Below are 24,006 nucleotides of genomic sequence, written 5' to 3' on the forward strand. Positions count from 1 at the left end.
CAAAGTGACAACTCTTTACACAATGTGCATGATAATCAAGTGGATGGGCTATCACCAGCAGGAGAGTGAATTTGTGTGGGGGGGTGGAGGGTGAGAAAACCTGGATTTGTGCTGGAAATGGCCCAACCTGATGATCACTTTAGATAAGCTATTACCAGCAGGACAGTGGGGTGGGAGGAGGTATTGTTTCATATTCTCTGTGTGTATACAAAGTCTGCTGCAGTTTCCACGGTATGCATCCGATGAAGTGAGCTGTAGCTCACGAAAGCTCATGCTCAAATAAATTGGTTGTCTCTAAGGTGCCACAAGTACTCCTTTTCTTTTTGCGAATACAGACTAACACGGCTGTTACTCTGAAACCATTCAAAATAGAGTGGCCTGTTAACACATTTGCAGTCAGAGGACAAAAGAGGGGGTTAGTGGGTTACAGATTGTGGCAATAAGCCATAAATCCAGTGTCTCTATTCAGTCCACATTAATAAAGTGCTTTCAGAGTCTTGTTTCAAAGGTGCTAGAACATGGAAGAGTATTATTTAATTGTTGAGTTTCAATCAATGGTATAAATTCTCATGCTTGGTACCATTTAGTTAGTTACTATGTGACATGCTGTCATGTCTGTGTGTGAGGTTTCCTGGTTCTTTGTTCCCATTAGTGTGACCATGTCAGTGAGATGAGAAGTGGAATCTTCCACAGCTGTGGGGACCTGATGAGCCCATTAGGAAGAGACTACACTGAACCTTGACTTGTGACTTCTCCGTCCTCTGGATAGGATGAAGTGAATTTTTTGGATGGTGGAGCAGGCAACTTGGCCTGAACACCCAGAGCCAATCTGCAGTCCTGAGAGCTCCTTGGGGGAAATCAACAACTCTTCTCCCTGCTGGGGAGGAGGCAGCCCAAAGCATGGACCTCCAGTAAGAGAAAGGACAAGTAGAAGACCAATGCCAGCTCTGAAGGAGAAGAGCCATGTCCCAGACCTAAGGGCAGATGGAAACTCTTTCCAAAGATAGGTGAAACCAGAGGGAGAAACCCTGATTGATGAGCTCTAGACTGCATGGATGTGAGGAAGAGATGTATGAGGACCTGTTTACATGGTGAGATTGACCAGATAGCTGTTCTGGAATAACTCCCTGTGTGGACATTCTTATTCTGGAATAAGAGTGCCTTTTTCTGGTTTAGTTTAGCCCAGTTTGCACTATTATTCCAAAGTAAGAGTGTCCACATGAAGAGTTACTCTGGAATAACAATAGTACTTTAAATTCACATCTGACCTTATTCCAGCATAATTTCGCTATGTAGACAAGCCCCCCTGAGAGTGAAGATTGTTCTGGTCTCCTGAGTTTGACTCTACATTGTGGATCTCTCAGGTGTTGCCTTTATTCTGGCACCTGCTGTTCCACCGGAATGTAGATGTATCGAGACCTCAGAGCCAAAAACAAGCGCAAAGATGTTTTGTGAGTGTCTCTGTCCATTGGACGTACAGTTAATGACTTCTGAGAGCTGATTAAACATTTTGTTTGTGTCACATATCCTAGGTGGGGAGTTGGTGGAGCTAAAGAAGATGGAGAGCTCAGCATGGTCAAACAGGTGTCTGCATCACACAAATAACCACCAATAATGGGCCTAACTGTCTCCCTCATTATAAGCCTCAGTAGAGAGATTAAGGGCTGAATGGCCCAGAGAGGCTGAACTCTCTTCTTATTCTTACAGGTTCCTTTCAGGCCATGCTAAGATACATTGGCCAGGAGTCAGTTGGGAAGACTCTCCCAGCTGTTGCCCAGGTTGTGCTCACTCTAGGGATATGTGGGTTTCAGTCTCCAAGGGCTATCATAGAATCATAGAATAGCAGGGTTGGAAGGGACCTCAGGAGGTCATTTAGTCCAACCCCCTGCTCAAAGCAGGGCCAATCCCCAATTTTTGCCCCAGATCCCTAGATGGCCCCCTCAAGGATTGAACTCACAACCCTGAGTTTAGCAGGCCAATGCTCAAACCACTGAGCTCTCCCTGATTTCTGCTCTTTTACCCTCCTCCCACACATGCCAAAGCAGCTCTCTCTGTGTTTTCTGACTTGGCATGAAGATGCTGGTAGCAGCGAGCCTGGCAGCATCTCTAGGGTATGTCTTTGCTGCAGAATTATCTCGGGTGATTGGTGCCTAAGGCTAAGCACTTGGCTCCCAAAAGTGAGCAATCACAATGTGAAGCCCTACTTGAGTTACTGTGTCCTCACTTGTGGTGCACTCATCTATGTGTGCCACTAGGACTTCTGGGAGTGTATCCCATGGTTCTTTGTACAGCAGTAAGATGAGCAGCTCTATGGTTCTTTCCTACGGAATTGTGGGAGAACCTGTCTGTCCTGGGCACCTGGGGGAACAAAGGGAAGGCATTGGAGAACTGTCAGCACTCTAGTTGTTCAGCCTGTGTCCTCATTGCAAAGTGGGAAGGTTACCAGCCTGAGTGAAAGCCTCTCTCAGGCTTTAGCCTATAGCTCTAGCTACACTAGCTAGTTCAGGCTGAAAGCACCACCAGACTTGGTCAGAGGTTTTTGTCTGGGGACAGAAGGAGGATTAAGGTAACACCCAGTTGGAACCTGTGCTAACTCTGCAGTGAAGACATACCCCCAGAGGACGTGCGCTCGCCTTCCCTATCACTGAAGAGAAAAAATAGTTCCTTAGCTGGAGCCTTCCTATGCAGAGCTGATCACAGCGTCTGCACGTGACGGCAGCTTAGTGTGTCTCTACCTGTATGTGTGCTGGTGAAAGTGCAGGCTGGACACAGCTGTACAGTGTAAAGAGAGCCCAGGCTAGTGGGTCGGGGGCTCAGTGGTACCACAGTTCCAGTTGGCACCCTGGGGGGAACTCATCACAAACAGCTCTTTATACCAGCCCAGAAGCAGTTGTGCAAGCCAATAAGGTTAATTCTTTCCTGTTTGAATTATACATGGGAACTAGGCAGGGATGTTCATTGCCTCCTTTACTCTTCACATTGACCATGGAACTGTTTGCAGAGGATAGGACTAGTGAATTTATCTCAAGAATAAAACTTGCAGGAATACATCAGAAAAAACACTGATGATGTTATTTTTATCTAACCTGAAGATTTCTCTAAAATTAGTGTCTAAAGAAATCTTTGATCTGGTTTAAAGTGAATTATGCCAGATTTGAAATACTAGTTATAAATTTGCCCAACTCAGAGAAGCTATCCCTCCATAAAACATTTGGGTACAAATGGGCAACAAATTCTATAAAATACTGGCAAATTTAACTCTCAAACAACCTACAAGAGCTATATGATTTCAATGTCATATCGTTGTTTCAGCAAATGAAAAAAGATTTGGGGTGTGGGGAAAGTATACAATGTATTGGTTAGGAAAAATAGTCAAAATGACTATTCTGCCAAGTTTCAGAGTAGCAGCCGTGTTAGTCTGTATCCGCAAAAACTAAAGGAGTACTTGTGGCACCTTAGAGACTAACAAATTTATTTGAGCATAAGCTTTCGTGAGCAGCTCACGAAAGCTTATGCTCAAATAAATTTGTTAGTCTCTAAGGTGCCACAAGTACTCCTTTTCTATTCTGCCAAGGATATCTTTCTTGTTTCAAAATATTCCTATAATCATCCTAGACAAAACTCTATCAGGAATACAGAGACTGTTTGAATTTATATGTAATAAAAAAGACAGAATGAGTGCAGATACTTTGTACAGAGCCACTAAACAGGGTGGACCAGCTCTTCTAAACATATGGTACTATCAATCCAAAACATTAGTGGATTGAGGTGCTCTAATTAAGCCAAACACTGGGTCTTTACTGAGTAAGAAACTGGTGGCAGTGTAAATATTACTAGGTTACCAGTTTAATAAAAAATCACATCCTTCTGCAATTTATATACATCTTTTAGCAAAGACTACTCTGTGGTTTAGGACAGAACTCTAAATGCAGTATTTTTCTTCACCAATGAAACCCATTGCAAATAATCCAGATTTTAAATCAAATCACAAATCAGAGTTTTAATGGTTCCGTGAGCCATCTAATACGTATGGCTGGCCAGCTGTTCACCAAAGAAACTTTTTTCTAACTTCTTAGAAATCAAAATTAACTTTAACTCACCCACTCTCCCATAGTGCAAGTATTTTCAGGGTAGACATTATGTTTATCAACATTATAGAAAAGTTGTTTTATAGAGAAACTTTAGTAGAAATGCTGGCTTCTGGTGGATTTGGGAAAAAAAGAAATTAATTTATTTCTGTCTTTGCAGTCAACATTCCTAACAAAGAAGTGTCCATATGTGACATGGTGGGGGGAAAAGATTTGGATTGACAGATTGCACAAGAGGAAAGGGCTTTGATTTGGAAAAGATGGGCAGTCTCAGTTTGTATTATGGTAAATAAAAATGTCTTTATGATACTCTTTCAATGGTAGCTCACATCAGTCAGGTTAAAAATATAGAGATTTTCATTCATATATGGCAGACATATCCAGTTAGAGAGTATTGGGATGTGATTAGTAACTAAATATTACAAATTGTTGGATATTTATTACCAAATGATCCTTTACTAATTCTTCTGGGCTTCCTAACAGAAGTGTTCAGCCTCAAAGAAATGAAGAATTAATCTGTCATCTGCTAGTAGCTGCTAGGCTGCTGATAGCTTCTCATTGGAAAAAAGAAAAATAGCCCAAAATTAGAGGAATCAATCCAAAAACTATGGGAGGTTGGTTCAGAAATACTTATGCATGTTATGTATCCAGTAAAATAGACAAGGACAAACAGATAGTTAGATATATGGTTACTGTTTAGCCAGTACACTTACAAAGTACAGCAAAAATCCAAGCATACCTATCCAATGATTTTTAATATTAATGTTTGATGTACACACCTGGTTTGATAAATATGAGCAGTCAGTACTTTCATTCAGTTTACTAAAATCACCAGAAACATGACTTGGGTGTTGTAAAGAGGCTGACTCTGTAATATGCTAATACCAGCTAAATAGAGATTTCATTATTATAATTACTGCATGTTTCCTCAGACAAAATGATTGTAATGATTAGTGTTTTATTTCTGATGATTACGTGACAGTGATTTGACTCCTGAGTTCTGTTTCCAGCTCTGCACACTGGGAAAATTTGAAGCCTTTTTTTATTTTTGCATTGATGCAGCTTCCCTGATGCAGCTTCCCTGATGCTACTAGTGATAGAAGCTGCAGTGTAGACAGGACAGTTTTTCCACACTTTGGTTTTGAGGATTGGAAAAGGGGTGAATCTTACAAATCCTGTTCAAATCCAGCACAGGTTGAGTCATCATGGCCTTGTGGTTAAAGCACATGACTGGGAGTCAGGGAGACCTGTGGTATTTCATGTTCTGCTGCAGCTTTCTTGTGTTGCTTTAAGCAAGACACTTAACTTCTCTTGTGCCTTAGTTTCCACATCTGTAAATAGGTAATAATTTTTACCTACTTCATAGGGATTTTATGAAGCTGAATTAATAACTGTTTGTAAAGAGTACTATAGAAAGAGCAAAATATAATAAAAAGAAAGTGCTGGTCCATTTGAACTTTATTCAGTAGACTGCAGTAATTATTGGTAAGCAGCTTCTGGAAGGGGAAGAAATCGGGCTGTTGACCTCAGAGAAGTAAACTATAGGGAGGTTTATGTGAAGGTGTTCATGTTGTTAATGTTGTTGTAAATCTTAATCCTTTAATAAAGCTGTGACCTTGATGTTGACAAGTAGTATGCCATAGAGCAATATATAGCGTGGCACCAACCTTGTAAATCTCATGTCATTTTTGCCACTGACATAGACAACATGTAAAAAGAAATCAGACAGCAGAGGTTTATGAAGAACATTTATTTGAAGGAAAGCGTTTTAAATCAGACTATTTTTTTAGATTAAATCAATGGCCCTGCCAACTTTTTATTCCTCATGATAAAACGTATTTGTGAAATGAAATCTCAACAATGAAAATGTGTGGAATTACACAAAGAAGTTTGTGTGCTTACTTCTCTGTTGGAGGTACGTTTTGAAACAAGGCTATATCCCTATCTTCTGGTCACTGTAGAGCAGGGGTGGCCAAACGTAATGAGCCTCCGAGCCGCATACGACAATCTTCAGTAGTTTGAGAGCCGGGGTGCTACTGCCGGGGCTCCTTCTCCACATGAGGCACCTGCTGATGTCCTGAGACCCCCATCCCTGCTGGGCAGAGAAGACCCTAGCCCCACCACCCTGGTGCACGGCAGAAGCCCTGAGCTCCCTCCCCGCCCAGTCTGATAGGCTACAGAATCCAAAAATGGCTGTGCCTTGTTTGCTGTCTGGCCCAAGCATTGCAACATCATCAGCAGTATCATGGCGACTGTGGCCTGCTCATGGAATGTGCGAGCACAAGCTGCTCTCTGCTCCAGTCATTGCTTTCCCTTTGTATAAAGATAATGGTGTTTGTCAATGAGGAATAAGGTAGTACAGGCAGACAGTGATTACTGCATTTTAGGTGTTCAAAAACAGCAATATGGCAGCGTGATCTTTTACATTTTTGTCTGATGGAGTTGGAATTTAATTTAAAAACAAAACTATTTTTTCAATCAACCTGTTTAAGTCTAAAATCTGACAACGTCCCAGTAACTGTAAAAACTGAATCTGAATGAACAACGTAATCTGTTGAACATCTATCCCACCCTTTTCAGTAGAATTATGTGCTGTTTGGATGATTCACATGCACATATTCTAAAAATGACTGGTGTAGAACGTTTTCAATAAGGGCTTCTTCTACTATGTTTATATCCTGGAATAAGAAAAGAAAAAGATATTTAGGCAGATAAAAACAATTACCATTTTAACAAGCTATTTCTATTCTTGAGAGCTTGATTAGACCATGACCCAACAAAACATTGATTTCAGTGGAACTATATGCATGCTTAAAGTTAAGCACATACATAAGTAGTTTGCAGGATTGGGGACTTACATTATACTACTCAGTTTTAAGCATTGACAATTTATCGTGGGTGAAATCTTTACTATGAAACAAATTTAATTATAAAAGGAAGAATGCCAGAAGAGACTGACAAGTAAAATATGATATGCAAACACCAGTAACTCCTAAGGTATTTATTACAGGCCCCAGACACACAGATGCATATTATGTAATTATATATACAAATAACAAAATGTTGCGTATCTCAGCACTCTGTGGCAAAGAAGATAAAAAAAATACATGAGCCATCAATAAAATATTATCCAACCCAGGTGTATTACTCTTATATGCATGTAGTATAGATTAACATTTTATTGATGGCACATGTGGTTTTCTCAAGTCTGGCACCACTTCCTCAGGGGTTTGCCCTCACTTTAGAAAGTATTGGATTCATCTCTTTTTTTCAATATGATGTCTGGATGAATGTCAGTCAGGGCGATAAAGGAAACCACTGAAAAAATGTTTTTGATATTTTTAATAGTGTTTCAACTCTTGTTATGTATAGTCTAAATTTTATCGAGTTAGGAGAGTGTAAGTAGCTGTTGTTTAATAGCTCAATCCATTGAAGCCAGTGGGGTAAGTTGAGGAACAGAGAGAGGTTAAGTGTTTGCCAAAGGTTACACCATGACTTAGCAGCAGAAATGGGAATAGAATCCATGTCTCCCAACTCTCAGTCTTGCGTTCTTACCACTAGAGTCTGTTGCCCCCACTAATATCTATTACTTCTTCGTAACCTCACAACGTATCCTAAGCATGACATTCTGACAATTTAATGCATACCCTCATATGACATATTGATTGTCAGAGGTACAGAGGGAGATATGTAAAGAAGTCAGGACAGTAGCTTATAAAAATGATTATATTATTTACTCACTATGTAATCTTCATGGTAGAATGTGTGTCTGAGTTGAAGGTGCCTTATAAAATTCCTGCTAAAATAGCTTGGATTTTCACCAGGTATTAAACGACAAATTGGACAGTACTGTAAACGGGAAAAACTATCAATATTGAGTTTTCATTACAAAGACGTTGCAGAAGGAAATATTATCAGTGTTAAGGGGAGAGAAATGTGAAATATCTGGAACAGTAATAGCTAAATGGCTTTCTTTGAGTGACATAAATATATTTACTGCCAAACACAATATACCTGCAGTCCAGCAGTAAAGTTAGGTTAATCCCAGTTGCGCGTTTTCTGTTCAGTGATCCCATGGGGGTGTCTGTCTGCCCTCATCTCATGCTTAACTCCTTCCCTGCTACCGGCTAACCCAAGACTGTAAAATGAAAAGTTATTTGTTGTGCTCCCAACCTATGTGCCACATGATTTACTTTTCCACTGAAAATATGTGGTGGTTTACTGTGCTACTTAAAACAAAAATGCCTTCATTGTTTTGGAAGGAGATTTTAGTTCCTTCATAATTTTTGGTCCTCTGCAATATAGCTAACCATTGTAATTGTTGCAACATTTACTTCAAATCATATCATAAAAATATTAGTACACATTAAAACAGCATTTGAATAGCATGTTTAAAAGGCTAACTTATTGACTGATACTTTTAGAGCTAAATCGTGCTCTGTGCTCTTCTGGTATGAAAGAGGAGGTAGAAACAGCAGACCAGAATCTCTCCATGAACCTCAACTGAGCACTCTCAGAAACAGATATCTAATGTGCCAACCCACACAATACATCCCATGGAGGGTGGATGATCTAGTTATTACTTAGTCCTGCCTTGAATGCAGGGGACTGGACTAGATGACCTACTGAGGTCCCTTCCAGTCCTACACTTCTAGGGTTTCAAGATTAAGGGGAGAGGCCAGTCTTCTAGCTGCAACCACTGCCCTATGGAGTGTTTCCCCAACCTGCCCTGGAGAACCCTTTGCTATGTGGCAGGATTCTGGTAACAAATTATGCAATGAGCAGTGTCTATGCTCTTGCTGTACCAGTTAGTCACATTTATAGGTCATGTTGCTATGACATCAATGTGACATAGAGGAATTTCTTGACTCTTTTGGGGGTTTGTTCTATAATCTAAACATTATTTAAATTAAACTATAGTTTGTATATTTGTGTGAGGTTTTCAAGGAAGGTGTTACACCATTTTAATGAAATGCTGTGTAATGTATATTATTTACTGGTGTATAAGGGATAAACTTGTTTAATTGTGGAGTGAGACCTTTTAACACAAGAGGGTTAACTAAGTTGTAAAGGCCTTATTCTGCCCCATAACTGCACACAGCTACTGCTTACGCATTTGCTCTAAGTACTATAAATAAACATATTTATGCTAAAAAATGTAACATTTTTGTTTGACAATTACCAGGTTGGCTTCTATATCTGCTGAACAATCAGCAGACTTGAACAAATAAATGCCGAACCTAATTTAAAACCACACAACTAAAATTTGGCAAAATATGATCTGCTAGGGTAGTAACTCTTAATGGTGAACCCAATGTTCAACTGTAACCTTATTTGTTCTTTCCTTAATTTGTACTCCCAATACTATATACACGAGGGGTGGGCAAACTACGGCCCGGGGGCCGCATCCGGCCCTTTAGACATTTTAATCTGGCCCTCGAGCTCCCAATGGGGAGCGGGGTTTGGGACTTGCCCTGCTCCGGGCATGCTGGGGCTCTGCACAGCTTCCAGAAGCAGCAGCATGTCCCACTCCTGTTCCTATGTGTAGGGGCAGCCAGAGGACTCCGCATGCTGCCCCTGCCCCAAGTGCCGCCCCTCGGAGCTCTCATTAGCCAGGAACTGTGAGCATTGGCCCGCCATATAATTTCCATACCCAGATGTGGCCCTTGGGCCAAAAAGTTTGCCCACCCGTGATGTACACAGACCTACCAAAATGTTAACATCAATCTGATAGTAGTTAAGCAGATTGAGAACTAACCTGCACCATAAGGGAGAAGAGAGTGTTGTCCTTTGTTTTATTAGTGATGAGGGATAGTTGTGTCATATATCAGTCATTCAATTTGTTAACTTTTTGACTTGGCATCCCTCAGAATCAGGTCTTAAGCAAATTCAACTCCCAGTGAAATCAGTGAGAGTCGTGCACAGAACTTGTCAAGATCAGGCCTATATACAGGTCTTAATCCTGTAATTTGATCCCCACAGTCAGACCCTTATGCCTCATGGAGCCCTAGGCTTGGGGCCATTCTACGTAGTTTTGTTTGTACAACTGTAATAATTTGTCCTTGTCCTGTGTGTCCTTTGTAGCTCTTATGAATCACTGGAGTAGTTCTCAAATAATGATCCATAGATCGTTTTGTGCTAGGCAAGAGGACTATCAAGATAGACAGAAAATACTGCACAGAAAGTGGAGTATAGGAGGTTAGGAGCTGATGTTGGGTCCATGGAGAGAAATGATGAATACAGAATTTTAAAAGTGGAAGAATCACTGAATCTAGTAAAACTGTTGGTGGCATGGCATTTTGAAAATGCATGTCATTAGTCCAAAAGGCTAACTATAAACTCTCCTTTGGAGCCATCATGACATATGGGTGTATTTCTAGTATAGAACTTTTGATACTCTTTTCTAGCACCCACGCTAGCTGTGGTGGAATCACTGGTACAGATTGGGTGCAGGCCACTTATTTTTGTAATTACTGTGTCATCCAAGCCAAGTTTGTAATTCATGCTTTTTTTCCACCTGTTATCATGTCTCCTAGTATCTGCAGCCAAACAGGATCAATCAGTTTAATATGTAAGTTCAATAAAGTACACATTTGTACATATAACTGACTGAAAGATAGTTACCACTGCTCTCCTTTCTGTTCTATGATAAGTGAGACAATGGTCCATTAGATCATCTTCATGCAACTCACACTGGCAAAATGGACAGGCATATCTGGGAATTACAAAGATGGCATGATTATGAATGACTTTCTTTGTTTATAAAAAACACAGGTAGATTTTGTTTTCCAAAAAGTAATGAGGATTTTACCCTAAATATTTAAAAATGCTGATTCTTAGCAGTATGCTATACAATGGTTGAAATTTTTCAAAGAAGAATGTGATAAAAAATGGCCTTTTTTCAAAAATAAAAACGTTAATGAAAAAGCTGTGGACTTGATTTTTTTTTATTTTTGAAAAGTGTCACATTTCATATTGTTTCTTATTGAGAACATTCTCAAAATCATTATTACTGGGTTTCAATAGACAAAAAAACTGATGACCATTTTGATAAAAAAGTGACAAATTGTAAAAAACAGAAAATGGCTACATGTCAAACCCTGTGAAATGGAAACAACTTCCAAACTTTGACCTTTTTTCTTTTTGTAATTGTTTGACCAGCTGTACTTTGTACTATTTTATCCCAACACCAATATACAGTAAATTCAATAGAACAGTGGTCACATTATGATCATCAAAGGGCTGTACCTCGTTGCTGTGTCTCCAAGCTCTTGTAGAGGTCCATATTTTTCTATATATTGCTCACAAGTCCTTAAATGAACTCTCATTTCACTCAGACATACCTAGGCAATATTAAGAAGCAACCTGTTATTCTTTAGCCCAACAGACATGTCATATACCTGGTGGTCTTGTTCACTTAGCATAGCTTATTATCTTTGCCATTCTGAGGCCAGGTTTACATTATCTGCACTACAGTAGCACAGCTATGATGTTGTAGCCATGCTGCTATAACCCTGTAGTGTAGATGCAGACTATAGCGATGGAAGGGGTTTTTCCCTTTCCTTGGATTTTTCACCCCTCTGAGCACCATAGCTATATCAACCTATTGTAAACCAAGTCTGAAAACTTAGAGGCCAGTTTGCTTGAGAGCTATTTTCATTAGAGTGGTAGCATTTTCATTAAGAATATATCATAATTTCTATTATTAGCCCAACTTCTCAGGAGTTATAAGATCTTACTGACTGAGCAGATTATTTCAAAATATTACCTATCAAAAAAGTGCATGTTTTTGAGTGTAAAATTAATTAGAACTAGATATCTAGCAGTTTGAGACTTTTGTCCTGGTTTTCAGACTAACATTTTAGATCGTGAAATGAAGTGTTGGAGACAGTGGGTCCTACCCACCAGGTCTTATGCAGGTAAAAAGACCTATTTGATCACATTCCTCTCCGTTACACTGGTGCAAATCTGGACTGACTCTACTAAAATCCACGATACTTTTACTAGACTGAGGGCCAAATCCTAATACTGACGAAGTCAATAGCAAAACTCTCATTGGCTTCATTGGGACTGGGATTTGGGTCTTACACGGATGTAACTGAGATCTGGCCCATTCACTTTACTTCACGACCATGTTACAGTAAATTATGTGAACCAGGTCCTTTACGTATTTTTTACAAAGAAAAACAACAAGAGCCTTGTACTCCTTGACATATCAATGACATTTTCTGTTGCCTCTGTCTCAAATAAAAAAAACTACAAAAATGCACATGTAGTAGTATTAAGGCACTGCCTTAAACTATCCATTACCAGTGAAATACAGTTTTCTGAAATACAAAACACAAGGTGAAAATAAAAAATAAAAGTCACACTATTATATAACATTCCTGATATGTTTCTGATGCTGTTTGTAATCTAACTAATCAGATAACAACAGCACTTCCTAAATTCATCCCTTCATTCTGGCATTCCGCTCCAATATGTTCATCTTACAGCTTATATAGAAGAATTAGTAGGTTTTATTTTGCAGCTGATAAGATAAAAGGAAGTAAGACACTGAGAAAGAAGAATGAGGAAGGAGTTGCTGTTCTGGCCTATACTTAAAATCAAAACAGGATGAGGTATTCATTATGCAGAATGAAAAGGGGACAAGTATGCAGTGAAAGGTTGTGAACAAAGTGACAAAATGTTTTGGTTTTGTATGAACTTTCAAATTAATGTATATGAGTAAAGTACGAATCAACTGTCTTCCTTGTCCAGACCTGCTAATTCATTCTCTTGCTCGACCCTGCAAAGTTAGAAATGATGGGCCTAATTCTCTACTGCTTTGCAATTTGTTTAGTGATTTACACATGTGCACAATGGTAACATTTTACAAGCAACTTTGCACAGGGGTAAATGATAACACAAGCGCCTTGCCTAAATTAAGAAAAAAAGGTGTGGGTTTTTTTTCCAGTTGTTAGCTCAATTGAGGTATTTTAACTTGACGGAAAACACCAGTAACACTAATGTAGATGCAATTTAACACCTTTAGTTTGATTCTAGCAGGTTGTTATAGTGTAGGTTCTTGCAGCTGAGCTCACTCAATTTAGAAAAGCACTTTTTCCCTAGTCTAAATAAGGCCACAGTCTAAGGTAGTGGAGACTCAACCCTGGCAAATCTGGACCTGGGATAAGTAGGTCCAATTGGTCTGACTGAGTTTATTTTAGAGTTTGTTTACATGAGGAAATTGACTGGCATTGCTACAGCAAAATATTCTGCTTGCCCTGAGGCCAGGTCTATGCTAAAAAATTAGGTCAATCCAGCTACATTGTTCAAGGGTGTGAAAATCCACACCCGGGTGTGACTTGTAGTTCAAGGGACCTGAGCCCCAGTGGTGACAGCACTAGGTCAATGGCAAAACATTTCCCTTGACCTAGCTACCGTGTCTTGGGGAGGTGGATCAATGACAGCGCTGGGAGAACCCCTCTTATTGCTGCAGTGTATGGCTACGCTGAAGCACCAACTGCAGTGTGCTGCTGTAGCAGTTTAACTGTAGACACAGCCTAGAAAAGAGGCCTTAATCTTATCATTTCTTGTGCACAGAATATCTTTAGAGTTAATCAGTAATGAACGTTAGACTTGCAAACCTGTGTGTCACACTCTGTGCAGTTTTGGTATACAGTTTTCATCTTCTTGGCAATATCAGTAGCTGGAATTCCTTCAGAGGGAAGATAAGACCGGCAATAAGGACATGTCCATGTATTATTCCTTAAACTTGTAACAATACAGGAGTGACAGAATCTGCATAAAGAAATTAAAACAAATATAAACACTTTCCATTAAAGCAGTACAAATAAATCATAATTATGGTGACATTCCAGTTGGGGGTGTGTGTGTATATATGTCATCACTAATATAATATGGCATGATGATCAGTTTCTATGGCAGATCTGGTCAGTTAATAGGTGTGTTGTTTGCTTGTAGCATCCTACTCTATAACTTTGTTGATAAAGTAATGTACAGGTCATTGGAGTTTCTACAATAGGAAAATTTTTATCCATAATGTTCCATTAGTACAGCAACACTGATGGTAGCAAGGGTGACTCCTGTAGGTGCAGGCAGTAAAAATGCCACAATTTAGCATGTTGCCCCTTGACCTGATCAGCCCATGTCCCACATATTAATGCTGCCTCTGGCAGGAATAATTTGCCTGGGGGGTTGGTAGAATGTCAGAGCCCTGGTCTGAATATAAACCCACAATAACCCTGCTTTGCAGCATCACTGTGCGCTTGTGTGTTCTCTAAAAGTATTTAAGGGCTGTATATTTGGCTTCAAAACAATAAGCTGTAGGTTTGTTTGGCAGATTTCTCCTGCACTTGCTATTGTGAATACAAGTAAATTATGGCAGAAGCTGTAATACTTTTGAAGGAATGAGAGTAGGGGAGGTTTATTCAGACAGTAGAATCTAGGCTAAAATAAAAATAGTGAAGGGTTCAGGATAACAAGGGGTTAACTTGTCTGCAACCCTTTTTAACATTTATGTAAATTACTTAAAAACCTGGACAGGAAGATAATGCTTAGGTTACTTTATGTAAATGAAGTGGCTATAAGATCACAAATGCACAATGAACTATGGAGGCAATTAGATGCTTTTGAATTTCAACGGGATAAATCATAGTATATCTAAGAGTATGGTATTCAGTAGAAAGAAAACAAATGCAAGAGGGATATAGGGGTGGATTGGGACGTGAGGAAGGTTTGAGGGCTAATCTGAATTTTGGAAGGGTGGGCCCAAGTCCACCTAGACAAGAGGCCCACCTCCTCAATTGAGGGAGGGGCCACAGAACTCAGAAAACAAGATTCCATGAGACAACAAATGATAAAACATGAATAGGAATTGGGGTCAAAAGTTCAAAACAAGGGTTCCAGATGGGGACACCAAGCAGAGAACCCTAGACAGCATCCCACTGCTTCATAAAGGAGTCCAAGGAGTAAGTGGATGCTGCCCAGAGACACTCTGCCCAGACCAGTGAAATGACAAGGAAATGGAAGTAGGCTCTACTATTGCAGAGAACCTCTCCGTTGAGTGTCCTCCTCCTTGACTGAGGTATGGCCATCATGGTGCTAGGAGGAGGTTGACTAGCAAGTCACATGACTTCTTGGGGTCACAGATAGGGAGTGCATAGCAGAATAGATGTGGAGTAAAGTGCAAACAGAAACTCAGCAGGAGGTTCTGGAGGAGCCAAAAGAGTGGGTGCAATCTTGCACATTGGAGGTGGGCATGTGCCAAGGATTCCATCTCATCGCAGAGGAGACAGGAGTCAGGGGCATTAGTTGCCATTATCTCTGGCAGACCTAGGTGGAGTAAAGGTTGGCTAACTGGGGTTCCTCATCCTCGCAGGGTGATAGAACACACATCACTGTGGAACATAAGGCTACGAATATGCCCTGTTTGGAGCAGGAGTATGTAGTTATGATCTCTGGCTATCGTTTCAAACAGAGCAGCTGGATATGGCCCAGCCTGCTTGGCTGGTGCACCGTAAGTAGCGGGAGGGATCGGGGGGCATAGCCCTTAATTTGAGCCCTAACGGCCCAAGAATAGGGGCTGGTGTGGGAATACCCTCTTTCTGGACCTGTTCAAGAGAGAAAAAATGGATTCACAACACAACAGGCAGTTCAGTCATCTCAGGATTGTGTTTACCCCAAGATTAAACTGGAGCCTACAAACTGGGAAAGTTAGAAAGAGAGTGGTATAAGGAGCTGGAAGAATTATCCAGTCAAACACCAGTCTTATTGGAAATGTGACAGAATTGGCTTTGGAGGTATCTTTTAAGGCAGAATATTAATATATATTGGTATAGAGGTGTGGTGTTGCAGAGTATCAGAGGGGTAGCTGTGTTAGTCTGTATCCACAAAAACAACGAGGAGTCCGGTGGCACCTTAAAGACTAACAGATTTATTTTGACATAAGCTTTCGTGGGTAAAAAACCGCACTTCTTCAGATGCATGCAGTGAAAATTACAGATACAGGCATAAATATACTGGCACATGAAGAGAAGGGAGTTACCTTACATCCTTAGAGGTTTTTAAGGCCCGGCTTGACAAAGCCCTGGCTGAGATGATTTAGTTGGTGTTGGTCCTGCTTTGAGCAGGGGGTTGGACTAGATGACCTCCTGAGGTCTCTTCCAACCCTAATCTTCTATGATTCTAAGTGGAGAACCAGTGTTGACAAGGCCAATTCAGTTAAGGTGGATGTGGTCCACTCCCAATAATTGATGAGGAGGTGTCAATACCAAGAGAGGGAAAATTGCTTTTGTAGTGAGCCAGCCACTCCTGGCCCCTATTCAAGCCCAAATTAATAGTGTTAAGTTTGCAAATGACTTGTAGCTCTGCAGTTTCTCTTTGAAGTCTGTTTTTGAAGGTTTTTTTGTTGAAGGATGGCTACTTTTAAATCTGTTATTGAATGTCCAGAGAGATTGAAGCATTCTCCTACTGGCTTTTGTATGTTACCATGCCTGATGTCTGATTTGTGTCCATTTATTCTTTTAAGTAGAGACCGTCTGGTTTGGCCAATGTATGTGGTAAAGCGGCATTGCTGACACATGATGGCATATATCACATTAGTAGATGTGCAGATGAATGACATCTGATGGTGTGGCTGATGTGGTTGGGTCCTCTGATGGTGTTGCTAGAGTAGATATGGGGACAGAGTAGGCAACCAGGTTTGTTACAGGGATTGGTTCCTGGGTTAGTGTTTCTGTGGTGTGTAGTTGCTGGTGAGTATTTGCTTCAGGTTGGGGGGCTGTCTGTAAGCGAGGACTGGCCTGTCTCCCAAGGTCTGTGAGAGCGAGGGATCACATTCCAGGAGAGGTTGTAGATCGTTGATGATGTGCTGGAGAGGTTTTAGCTGGGGGCTGTACGTGATGGCCAGTGGTGTTCTGTTATTTTCCTTGTTGGGCCTGTCCTGTAGTAGGTGACTTCTGGGTACCCATCTCGCTCTGTCAATCTGTTTCCTCACTTCCCCAGGTGGGTATTGTAGTTTTCAGAATGCTTGATAAAGATCTTGTAGGTGTTTGTCTCTGTCTGAGGGATTGGAGCAAATGAGGTTGTATCTTAGGGTTTGGCTGTAGAGTAGGGGTGGGAAAAACTTTTTGGCCTGAGTGCCATATCGGGGTGCGAAACTGTATGGAGGGCTGGGTAGGGAAGGCTGTGCCTCCCCAAACAGCCTGGCACCCACCCCCATCTGCCCCCTGCCACTTCCTGCCTCCTGCCTGCCCCCCTCAAAACCCCTGACCCATCCAACCCCCCCTGCTCCTTGTCCCCAGACACCCTCTCCTAGGACCCCTGCCCCTAACCGCCCCCCAGGACCCCACCCCCTCTCTAACCCCCCCTCTAACTCTCCCTGCTCCCCATCCCCTGACTGCCCTCCCAGAACCTCTGCCATATCCAACCGTCCCCTGTTCCCTGTCCCCTGAACACCACCCCCTGAACCTCCACCCCATCCAATTGCCCCCTGCTCCCTGTCCCCTGACTGCCCCCTGGGACTCCTTACCCCTTATCCAACCCCCTGACCCCGGCCCCCTTACCACGCCGCTCCGAGCAGCACGTCTGGCCGCCGCTTCCCAGCTGGAGCCAGACATGCTGCTGTGCTGCCCTGCATGAGCAGGCAGCCCCACTGCCCAGAGCGCTGCCCGCGCGGCGGCATTCCTGCAGGGGAGGAGGAACAGCAGGGGAGGGGCCGGGGGCTAGCCTCCCAGGCCAGGAGCTTGGGGGCCGGGCAGGACGGTCGTTTGCCCACCTCTGTTGTAGACAATGGATTGTGTGGTGTGTCCTGGATGGAAGCAGGAGACATGTAGGTAAGTACAGCGGTCAGTAGATTTCCGGTATAGGGTGGTGTTTATGTGACCATCACTTATTTGCACTGTAGTGTCCAGGAAGTGGATCTCTTGTGTGGACTGGTCCAGGCTGAGGTTGGTGGTGGAGTTGAAATTGTTGAAATACAGGTGGAATTCTTCAAGGGCCTCCTTCCCATGGGTCCATATGATGAAGATGTCATCAATGTAGCGCAAGTAGAGGAGGGGCACTAGGGGATGAGAGCTGAGGATGAGTTGTTCTAAGTCAGCCATAAAAAGGCTGGCATACTGTGGGGCCATGAGGGTACCCATAGCAATGCCGCTGACTTGAAGGTATAAGTTGTCCCCAAATGTGAAATGGTTGTGGGTGAGGACAAAGTCACAAAGGTGTGCCGGGGCCTCATCAGGGATACTGTTCCTGACAGCTTGTAGTCCATCCTTGTGTGGAATATTGGTGTAAAGAGCTTCTACATCCATGGTGGCCAGGATGGTGTTTTCAGGAAGATCACCGATGCATTGTAGTTTCCTCAGGAAATATCTCAAAGATAGCTAGGAGTGCTGGTAGTGTAGGTCTGAGGAGAGAGTCCAAATAGCCAGATAATCCTGCTGTAAGAGTGCCAATGCCCAAGATGATGGGGTGTCCAGGATTTCCAGGTTTATGGAGATTTGTTCCTGTGCTATAGCAGGGAGCTTCTTGAGCAGATAGTGTAATTTCTTTTGGTACTCCTCAGAGGGATCAGAGGATAGTGGGGATCAGAGGATAGTGACCTGTAGAATGTGGTGTTGGAGAGTTGCCTGGCAGCCTCCTGTTCATAATCCGACCTGTTCATGATGACTACAGCACCTCCTTTGTCAGCCCCTTTGATTATAATGTCAGAGTTGTTTCTGAGGCTGTGGATGGCGTTGCGTTCTGTATGGCTGAGGTTATGGGGCAAGTGATACTGTGTGTTCACAATTTCAGCCTGTGCACGTCTGCGGAAGCACTCTATGTAGAAGTCCAGTCTGTTATTTCGACCGTCAGAAGGAGTCCATGCAGAGTTCTTCTTCTTGTAGTGCTGGTAGGAGGGTTCCTGTGGGTCAGTGCACTGTTCAGTGGTGTGTTGAAAATATTCCTTGTGTCGGAGACGGTGAAAGTAGGCTTCCAGATCACCGCAGAACTGTACCATGTGCGTGGGGGTGGTGGGGCAGAAAGAGAATCCCTGAGATAGGACAGACTCTTCTGCCGGGCTCAGTGTGTGGTTGGATAGATTAACAATATTGTTGGGTGAGTTAAGTGTATTACTGTTGTAGCCCCCTGTGGCATGTAGGAGTTTTGATAGTTTACTGTCCTTTTTCCTCTGTAGAGAAGTGTGTGTTGTAAATAGCTTGTCTCGTTTTGGTAATGTCCAGCCACGTGGAAGTTTGTGTGGAAGGTTGGTTTTGTATGAGAGTCTCCAGTTTTGAGAGCTCATTCTTGATCTCCTGTTTGCTGTGTTGTGGAGTTACCAAAGAAAAGTCTTAAGCAGATTCTTAAAAAACAATTGTGGGGGTAGGGCCTGCCACCCTCATTACGTTAAATAAGGTTTGAAAATAGCAGGTAGTCTGGACTAAATCCTCTTCTCATTAAAGTCAGTAGGAGACTTACTACTAACATGAGAGACACCAGGATTTGGTTTGTTAAGATTAGCGAAGCTGTCAAGGATGTGATGGGATGAAGTCAGGACTATGGAAATTACACTGTGAAGCTCTCAACAGCAAGTGCACAAAAACTGTTATCAGATTTCTCTGTGGACATGCTTGACAAATGGCAGACTGCCAGAGAGAGTGTCCACATGATTCTCTGAGATCATGCTGTGAGCATGCTGAAAGCTTTTACTGATGTTTTGTCTAGGCTTGCTGAAATGAGAACAGAAGCAATAAACTTTGATATTTTCACTTCATTTTTACCTTAATTTTTCCATTTTCTCCTCCTTCAATGTGTTCAAAAGCCAAAAATGCAGTGAGGAAACATAGTCTGTATATTGCACAAAATGGGCAACAAATATAGCTTCCTCAAATTTCCCTTTTTGATCCAGAATGTGCTAAACCATCACTCGCAGGTTCAGATACTGCATTTCAACCAATACTTAATCCAGATAAATATATACGTTTTTAAACTAGCAATCTAGGTGTGCCTCTGTTAGGAGACAAACTTATCTAAGGAGTCAATGGACCTGTGGTCAATAATCCAAAGCAGCATAGTTACTGGCAGAGTAAATATCCCATTACAAGCTGGAAAAAAAATTGTGTCTCATGTTACCAGAAGTTTATATTTCCCTAGTAAAAAGATTATTATCATAGCAATCTAATCAATGGGTCTGCAGTATGTAAAAATTGGCTGAGAACAATGAGTTTTTCATAAATGTCCTTTACTCAAACTATACATTTAAAAAGGTCTAAGGACCTAGCTGCACTAAAAAACCCACCACATTTGAATATGAATGCAGGAAAATTGTATTATAATATCGTTTTTTTCTTTCTTTCCCGGTGCAGTAACACTGGTCCTAAGAATTTGGACCTAGGGCTCTAAATGTTGCTAACGGTGCTGGAGCTCAGCTGGTGTTAGCAACACTGGGAAATCTTTGGAGAATGTCCAAAATGTAAATAGTTGTAGTGGTTCTGAATCTCCACTGCCTTGCCCCTTGTACAGTAATTTACACCTAGGCAAAGTAGGTGGAATACTACCAAATCAGAATTCTCAGGCTGGTGGTGACATTTTGCACCTACTTTGCCAGGTGTAAACAACTACACAAAGCACCAGGGAGTGGTACATCAGGCCTAACATGTTTTCTATCCAAGAATAAACCATGTTCTAACATGATTTGACCTCAGCCATGTTTCACAGCCAGGTTTTAATCTGGATTACTTTTGTATTTTAGACAGGGTTTAATAGTCTTCTATAAACATCCATGATCATGGTTCAGGTGAGTTGTCAGGGGCCCGCCCCGTTAATGTCACATGGTATAAGACCGGTTTGTCCTTTGTCCACCCTACCTATCAAATCACCATTGGGGAAGGGTGATATAGCATATCAGGACAGATGGAAACACAAGAATTTATTGTGTACAAGATAATATTCTGTTACTGGGCAGTGACTTCTTCCCTCTACTGACTAACCAGGAAGCAGTCTGGATACATTTCAGGCTACAACATAAACTACTCTACAGCTGAGTCCTACCATTAAAACAGTTTGCTCTCCAGTTTTATTTGGTCAATACAAATGTAAATACATAAATACCACAAAACAGCCAGGATGGGGGTAGAAGAAATAAATGCTGAGCTTCTCAGGATGTTGTCCTTGAATCTTGTTGAGGGCCCTATTCCTCTGCTCTCCAAATACAGTTTCTGGATGATTGATTGACTGATTGAAATCTTGTGCAAGAACTTGTCTTTCAGGGGCACATGGAGAGGAATTGTAGGAAGGTATTGGGAGGACAGTGGCATAAAATGAGTAGACTTAGCCTGCGTAGTGTGATGAGTTGTACCAAGTTGAGCTTTAGCCTGTACCCGCTACTAGGCCAACCAACTTGAGTTAAAAGCAGCAGCAGTTTGAAATTAAGGGGTTTTCATTTTGGTCAGAACTTGATTTAGGCGCAGGACTTGAGTCACAGAGACTCTGTGTATATAAAATCTCCCCACTGTATTTTTCACTACATGCATCCGATGAAGTGAGCTGTAGCTCACGAAAGCTTATGCTCAAATAAATTGGTTAGTCTCTAAGGTGCCACAAGTACTCCTTTTCTTTTTGCAGATACAGACTAACACGGCTGCTACTCGGAAACCTTCCTTTAAAGAGGAAATTTTTGGCCATAGGTTATGTTAGGTTTTTATTACTTGACTACTTCATTCATAGTGTTTGTTTCTGAGCTAATTCATAGAGCTTTTTCTGGGTTTGTATTTCTTGCTCTGCTTTAAAAACTCACCTGTGGCCAAATATTAAATCTTTAGTCAAAAAATTTGAGTCTTATCCTTCAGCCCTTCCTCTCGTGTGTTACTAGTGTACTGGAAATTCACCTGCGCAAAGACTCTTGCATTAGGCCCCAAATCTTTTTTCTTTCTTTCCTGTGCTTCTGGAAAAGAATTTTCCCATTTAAATTATTGAATCAAAAGGAAACTTCCTTTGGAGTTCCAAACACAAGCACGGTTTAAACAAAGCTTTTTGTTACCAACTTTGGCAGAATAAATAAGTATTTGTGCAGACTGGCATGATTTCCTAGTTTCAAGGTCTGCTCGTTTTCCTGGCTGCCTCAAGTGTAAAAATCCTACTAATAGCATTTGTGTGCTTGGCTCAGCCAGGAGAGACAAATACACACAGCAACTTTTTGGCTGTGTTTGCAGTAGGAATCTTTTGGGCCCACAATTTCCAACAGGTAGCATTAACAGAGGCTGTAACACAGGCACGGCTCAGGCATTTTTACCACTATACTATCTGACCCTGATCTGACATGCTGTTAAAAATGCCTCAACTTGTTTGAACCTGGTTTACGCCACCCACATTCTCCCCCAGTACCAACTCTAGTGGAGCTGCACACTGAAAATTACAGGTCAGAAAAATCCTAGTATAGAAAAGGCCCAAAACGAGCTAACACACCAGGTAGCTGATCACACAACTGCTAGACACTGAAACTGAACTGAAACCTTAGCATGTGCCTGGGTTACTGATTGATGACAAATTCCCTGGAGACTTTTTTCTACCAAAAACGTTAAGAATAGGCTGTAGAATAACAATGATAAAAAGTAACAATAATTCTTCCCACTTTTAACACACCTTTCCACCCAAAGGTATCACCCCCCTTTGGAAACAGTAAATTGCTAGTACAGATGGCCTGGGTACAGAACCCCAGCGTCCCTTGTTCAGCTGATCTCCAGCTCACTTGCCTTAAAGTCCAGGTTAACCAGCTCTTTGGGGGGTGGGGTTTAAATCGTTTTAGAGACAAAACCTCACTTTTTTGTTTTAATCTTTGGCGCTGCTGAAAAACAGAACATTGGCTTTGATCCTAAACTAGCCCAATTCTCCTTCCTAATAAAAATCCAGTTTGTTTACACTCTTTGGGGCCAAGTTCGTCCTGGTGTAACACCATGAGGCTCAACTGAGATACGCCAAGACCTGCTCCTTTCTTGGCAATCTGTCACGCAGAAGAAGACGGGCTTCAGCCAAAACCAACAAGGGGCGTGCGGGTGGTCCGTTGGGAGGAAGTCTCCAGTACCCCAACCCCTTCCCCGGGCTGGGAGGAACCCACTCTGCCCGGCTAGAGCCAGACACAAAACGGCGGCGCTTACACGTGGCCACACTGGGTCCTCACGGGCTGGTGCAGCACCTCCAGGCAGATGGAGCAGTCAAAGGACGGGACCCGCTGCTGCTGCTCAGGAGCTCCCCCCAGATCCCGCGCGCACCGAGGGGCAGCCGCGCCAGCGCCCCGGCTGTCGCTGCTGAGCAGGGAGCCCATCGCGCGAGGCAAGCGGCTGCGGGTCGCGGGCGGCGAGGCCGCCGGACAGTCCTGCCGGGCTGGTGGTTTTGCTGTTTCCCTGTGTCGCTCGCAGCAATGGGGCGGGGGCGGGAGGGGGCCGGCCCCGGCCCTCCCCCCTCATCCTCTCCGCAACTCGAGTCAGACGAAGCCACTGGGAGGCTGGTGTGGCTCTGGGGAGGGGGACACGGCGGCGCAGGCCCCGCAGATGCTAAAACAAGCACCGTAGCAGAGATTAGCGTCCACGATCCACCCCCCCACCGAAGTTTAGCTGCACACAAGAGGCCTGGCGCCAGCCTTCCCTTTTTGGCTCTGGCTGTTTAATTATGTCCCTCTTCCTCCCTGCCCCCCACGCCAAAGAAGATGCTGATTCTTTTCATTGGCAAGAGTTCAGACGGCGACACGATTGTCCATGGTAGCACAGATACCAACACCACCCCAAACTAACTAGGGGGCACTAACTCAATGAGTGTTCAACTTCCTTCAGCCTCTGCCTTTATATTTAGAGGTTTAGAGTAGCAGCCCTGTTAGTCTGTATCCACAAAAAGAACAGGAGTACTGGTGGCACCTTAGAGACTAACAAATTTATTAGAGCATAAG

At 42.4% G+C, this 24,006-nt stretch overlaps 1 protein-coding gene across 1 annotated transcript; it reads right to left on the bottom strand.

The window, feature by feature from the left end:
- Positions 1-5,823: 5,823 nt before the first annotated feature.
- On the bottom strand, positions 5,824-23,740 carry RNF125 (ring finger protein 125). The gene is made up of 6 exons (XM_048837178.2): positions 23,222-23,740; positions 13,718-13,871; positions 11,337-11,431; positions 10,713-10,803; positions 7,830-7,937; positions 5,824-6,766 (listed from the first exon to the last, which is right to left on the bottom strand). The coding sequence occupies exons 1-6, from the start codon at positions 23,386-23,388 to the stop codon at positions 6,674-6,676; spliced, it is 708 nt and encodes a 235-aa protein (XP_048693135.2). The 5' UTR covers positions 23,389-23,740; the 3' UTR covers positions 5,824-6,673.
- Between the last annotated feature and the right edge of the window lie 266 nt (positions 23,741-24,006).

This window comes from Caretta caretta, chromosome 2, assembly GCF_965140235.1.
Source record: "Caretta caretta isolate rCarCar2 chromosome 2, rCarCar1.hap1, whole genome shotgun sequence".
NCBI classification, from domain to species: Eukaryota; Metazoa; Chordata; order Testudines; family Cheloniidae; genus Caretta; species Caretta caretta.

Bases quoted from the DNA above. Each gene is read 5' to 3' on its own strand.
- RNF125 (XM_048837178.2), bottom strand. From the start codon at position 23,388: ATGGGCTCCCTGCTCAGCAGCGACAGCCGGGGCGCTGGCGCGGCTGCC. The intron at 7,938-10,712 runs GTAACTATCTTT...TCCCGTTTACAG, and splicing joins GAACAGAAAGGAGAGCAGTG to TACTGTCCAATTTGTCGTTT. The intron at 6,767-7,829 runs GTGAGTAAATAA...TTCTTATTCCAG, and splicing joins TCTACCATGAAGATTACATA to GATATAAACATAGTAGAAGA.